Source organism: Rousettus aegyptiacus, unplaced genomic scaffold, assembly GCF_014176215.1.
Source record: "Rousettus aegyptiacus isolate mRouAeg1 unplaced genomic scaffold, mRouAeg1.p scaffold_m13_p_10, whole genome shotgun sequence".
Taxonomy (NCBI): domain Eukaryota; kingdom Metazoa; phylum Chordata; class Mammalia; order Chiroptera; family Pteropodidae; genus Rousettus; species Rousettus aegyptiacus.
Window position 1 is genome coordinate 50,942,121 of NW_023416285.1, and position 5,477 is coordinate 50,947,597.

The 5,477-nt window shown below is 39.2% G+C and overlaps 1 protein-coding gene across 1 annotated transcript; it reads right to left on the reverse strand.

Annotated features, from left to right (window-relative positions):
- Window positions 1-1,441: 1,441 nt before the first annotated feature.
- LOC107515315 (growth-regulated protein homolog gamma) lies at window positions 1,442-3,508 on the reverse strand. Its single transcript, XM_016154006.2, has 4 exons — window positions 3,067-3,508; window positions 2,846-2,969; window positions 2,644-2,727; window positions 1,442-1,934 (listed from the first exon to the last, which is right to left on the reverse strand). The coding sequence occupies exons 1-4, from the start codon at window positions 3,164-3,166 to the stop codon at window positions 1,919-1,921; spliced, it is 324 nt and encodes a 107-aa protein (XP_016009492.2). The 5' UTR covers window positions 3,167-3,508; the 3' UTR covers window positions 1,442-1,918.
- Between the last annotated feature and the right edge of the window lie 1,969 nt (window positions 3,509-5,477).

Sequence of the window (5,477 nt, forward strand, 5' to 3'; positions counted from 1 at the left end):
TAAATCTGCTAATGAAAATGTTTTGTGCTTTGCCAATAAAAGAACGTATGTTTCTAAAGAATATGAAATAGATTCCTAAATTTGTCAATCTAAAGAATAATAATTGCATATTTTAGTTGTCACTAGAAATTAAGGTTCTAAGCATTATGAATTCTAATTAATATGGAAGGAAATGATATGCATTTTCAGTGAAGGAAGATACAAAGCATAAAAATGTAGTTTATCCTAAAGTAAGGTTGGTTATTTCTGAATAAGCAAGAAGAGAAAAACTAAGAGGGGCTAGAGAGTTATAGAAGGCTTGTGGAAAAGGAATCCTGAAAAAGAAAATTTAATGTGTGGTCACTGTTATACTTAGTTTTCAAGGGAAGACATGGAGGCTCAGAGTACCCAGCTGCTCAGGACAAGCCTGGGTGGGTGTGCACTCACGATCTTCCTCCTGCCGAAGGCTGTAAAGGTCCTGAATCAGAAACAAGTACACACCCTAGCACAAACTGTTCACAAACTATCCTCCTTTTTAGATTTAGAATATGTTATTTTCCAGATGATTCAGATCTTCCACTTTCCCTATCATGACATGACAGCCTTTGTGTCTGTGTTGTTGTTATCCTGGGGCAATTTAAATTCAAATTTACAGGTTTAGAAACATTTAAATCAACACTCTATCCATGAAGCATTGGAACAGCATTACACTTATGATTGTTATCTTTCCATGAATTTCAGTCAGAAGATGAAGCCCTTCCCGATTAGAGTGTACACAGGCATAGCACTCCACCACTTGCTTTTACCATTTTTTGTCCCCCATTGCACAAATTGTTTGAGCTTTGAGGAAGAATCCACTTCTCTATGATTTAGCTTTCAGCTTCATTAAGAGGAAAAAGAATATATAATTGTTTGCAAAACCATTTAACAAAATAATTTCAATGAGAGCTTTTTAAAATATGCATAAACTTTTGAAAATTTTTAAAAAGCTGGAATTGAGTAACAGATTATACTAAAATAAAATGAATATTTTATGTAAAACAGGGATTTTTAAGGTGCGGGCCTGCAAGGACCTTGAAAAAAGCATCAAATGTGCCTTCATGAACAGGAATGAAACTAAGAATGCCAGCTCGAGGCAGCCATTAAGTGGATGTGAGCTACAATCTATTATAAATTTATAGCATTTGAGTATTAAGGAACAAAAGATCAAGAAATAAAACATAACTCTAAGCAAGAAATTTTTGTAAAAAGCTTTATTTTCATGTTATTTTAAAAAATACATCTACAAGTATTTAAATTCTCTATTCTAAAACATAGAGAAACATTGCATACTTAACATTAAACAAGGCATTATGCCTTACCAGGAAGACATAAAATGTCCAAGGGATATTTAGAACATCGCTGTTTGGCTTCAACATCAGAAATGTTGACCATATATTCTTTCAATAAATAACAACTGAACGGTATAAAAATAGATGCACACATAACATTCCCCTGCCTTAATAGTGATCTATTTGCTTGGATCCCCTACTATTTATCTCCAGCCTTTATCAGAGTGGATGATGGCATGGTATGGTTACCTGCCCCTCCCCCCAAGCAAAAATATTAGTTGAATGAATGAAAAAACATTAAAAAGGCATCATCTTCAAATTAAATAAGTCAGGACTGAACTAACTTTAACATAAAAAGACCCTTCTAAATAACAGCACAGCTAATTACCAAACATCCATATCTTTAAATATTAAATAGAACATTATTATACAAGCTTTGAAAAATAAATAAATAAATGAATACATATGGAAATAAATAGGAGAACTCTCATAAGAAATAAAACACATTAAACGTGGTCTAGGTGGCCCAGGAACTATTTGTTTCTCTTCTTTCACTCCAAATTCACTACGGATGCTACAGTTACTGATGTTTCCTCCTTCTCTCTGGGTCAGTTGGTGCTTCTCCTGTGATGAGAAAACAGTTGCTGTTAGGACTCAGAAACCCTACTGTGCAGCTCCAAGTGGTTACTCCCTATACCACTGCTGCCCTGTGTGGCAGACAATACAACGCTCCTGGATGCTATTTAATTAGGAATTAGGGACCTGTGGTCGCAACTGTACTGCTGACTTCAAAAAGCCAGAAGAACACAATGTCAGACTAAAAAAGTACATTCATGACATGACTTAAACCTCATAGCAAACCCCACCAAGTAGCTACTATCATTTTCCCCATATTATTGAGACTCAGAGATTAAGTACCTTCCCTAGAATTACAGGAGTAATAAAAGGTAGGGCCTAGATTTACATTCTGAGCAAGGGTTCACTGCCAAGTCCCTGCTCTTCACCACTAAGATTTAGAGGTTCAGGTTGCCCCAAACCAGGGGTTTCACTTTTCAAGCCTGAAGCAGTGTTTGTTCCTTAATGCATAGGAAGCATTTTAGATCATTGGCCAAATCTACTTAATCTTTTAGGAAGACACATTTACCCATATTTATTTAAATGGGAATGGAGGTGGGCATGGGCATAGAGAGTGCTGCACACATTAGTGATCCTAATGGCAAATTTAATTGTGAAATGACTTTTCACTTCTTCAGCTAAACCCTGGGTTTCCATAATATAATTTTCAAGATGCAGATGCCAGTATCTGTCACCAATGACTATTCACATAACTCACTTGTTTAGCATCTTATCGATGATTTCCTTAACCTTGGGGGCTTTGGGGTTGAGACAAGCTTCCTGTCCATTCTTGAGAGTGGCACTGCAGAGAGAGGGGAGAATCCACATGAGGCGGGAGGTCGGGCTGGGGGTCAGGGTCGGGGCATCGGGACCGTGGGGCTGACACGGTAGCATCAGCAGAAGCTCCAGGAGGCACTTACATGACTTCTGTTCGGTCGCAGTGGGGTCCCGGGGGCGTCACCTTCACACTCTGAATGTTCTTGAAGTGAATCCCCTGCAAGGTCTGCAAGCACTGGCAACGCAGTTCATTGACCACGGGCGCCCCTGCGGGGACAACAGACTGGGTTAGTGGAGATGTCCCCACAATGAGCGCCCACGGTCTCCTGTCCCTCCCGTGAGATCCCAGGGCTCCGAGCCTCACCAGCTGCGCGCCGGCAGGAGGCGGCCAGGAGCAGCAGCAGCAGCGCGGCCCGGAGGAGCGAAGGGGAGCGGGCGGCGGCGGCGGTCGCGGCGCGGGCCATGGTGCTCAGCTCGGGGTGTCGGGGCGGCGGTGCCTGGAGAGCGAGAGCTGGCGAGAGAGCTGGCTGAGCGGGCTCTGTGGCTCCCTGAGACCAGCGAACCCTTTTTATCCATGATCGGGGCGGAAATCTCGCATACCCCTGGGCGCGGGAAATTCCCAGATCTGCAGATCTTTCCCGGGTCCGGAAGGAAGGCGCGACCCCGCCCCGCAGGGGGTGTCGAGTGAGGAGGCGCTGCCGGGGCCGTCCTGCCCGGCCTCCTGCGTAACTGGGCTGACTCTGGGATATTCTCTTTCCGCCCAAATGCCCAAAGGAGCAGTGAGTCGCCTTGCAAGAGGCGGTGTCACTTAGCGGAGACAATCTCAAGACAAACGTTAGTTATCAGAATTGGCAGAATTAAGGGGTGTGGAGCCAGTGGGGGAAGATTAATATTCCATTTGTTACATGTGCGTAAATATCTTCTGGCTTCATTTTTATTTACGTCTGCATAAATACACTGTTAAAATACATCTGTCATCTCAGTTTATGCATAAGAATGTTCGCCTTGTTCCTGGTATTTTAAATCACACTCTGTGTCATATCAGGGTGACCAGTGTCAGAAGTTTAATCTAGTACAGAGTGTCCTAATTCTATATAGCTTCCTTCCTCTGTGAAATTCTGGAACTTCCAGAGCTCTAGTAATCTCTGAATACCACCTTTCGGGTGTGCAGAACATTGATTAATCCATGAAATAAGGGCTGGTGGTCATTCTGGAATCGTTGGAGTGAGGGGAGGCTGCATTCTGCTCACAGGGTCCACAGTTTCTAATTTTGTCCAAGCACAGAAAAGGTCACAGGAATCAGGAGACGATGTCTAGTGTGAGTAATAAGCACCCTTTGCTCATCTAAGCATCAAAAAGATGTGTACTGGGAAATATCTAAGAGGCAGATGACTTGTTTAATCCCACTTTCTTATTTTATGTTCACAAAAATTTCATTTCATTTCCATGTTGTATGGACTTTCTTGCCTGTAGTGAATTTGATTTCCTCTCTAGAGAAGTAATCATGGCCGTATTATGTTTTTAGTGATTTCTAATAAAACATTTTAAGCTGTTAACTGGAGCCTTTGTCATTCAGTAGTTCATTTTTCACCCTCGGTTTTAATATCCTTTATTGGATTATATGTAGGTTTCAGATGTTTTAGGTGTGATTCAGGGCGCAGATCCGTGAGAGGTGTGGGGACAGCCAGTGGAAAGGTGTGTGGAAAGGAATCAAGAGGAGGGAGGGGGTGCTATAGAGATGCCAGGGAAGGTATCAGAGGGCTAAGGCAGGAATTTGGCTCTCCCAGTTAGCAGTATGCGAGATTTAACCTGTCTGTGCCTTAGGTTTTTTTATCTGTAAAGTGGAGGTAAATGGTATTATCTACTTTGACATATTGTTATGATGAATAAATATGTTAACATTTGTAAAACATCAGCACATATAATGTGCTAAACATCATTTTTAAATAAACAAAATAGAAATTACTTTTTTCATATTACTAACCTGAAATTCACCTGGGTATAAAATCCTTGTGCAAAGAGAAAAGAATTTTTACAGAAAAAGAAAAAGGTTCCAATCGATATAAAATTTTTGTATTATTTTTTTTTAAGAAAATTTAGAATAAAATTTTGTCATCTAGATTTTTGGGGAATTTTGTAATTCTAGTTTTAACAATTTCAGCAAAAAATCTTTTCTGGTAACCATCTTGGTTACTAGAAAAGATTATGAATTAATAGATTATAAATAAAGATTTGTCTTTACTTTTTTCCTGGTAATCATCAGTATAGTTCTGAGAAAAAGAATTGGGAATTAAATTTTTTTTTTTAAAGGAGTAGGAAATGAAAGATGACCTAAAGTTTATAAAATAATTGAGGATTTATATAGAGACTATTATCATTACCCTCTATCTTTCTGGGATTCTTAATTGAAAATATAGTGTTTTCTTGAGATGATCAATAGTACATAATTATAACAGCAATTTTTTAAAAGTTAAAAATATGATTTTATTTTTCTGACTATAGATGTGTATCTACTTATTATAGAAAAATTATAAAGGACAGAAAACATGAGGAGATTGTTTTTAAGACTTTTCAACTTTTGTCCAAGGAACTAACTTTAGCAGATCTTTCCTTTTTTCTTCAACATCCCTAGTAACTTCATACGTTACATGCTTACAAGATGGTGAGTAAACATAAAGTATTAGAATAAGTAACACTTCAAAGTAACAATCAATGTTCTAAATCCTTTACACATATATTTAGCCTTTTCAACTGTCCGCATGTAGTATTTACCAG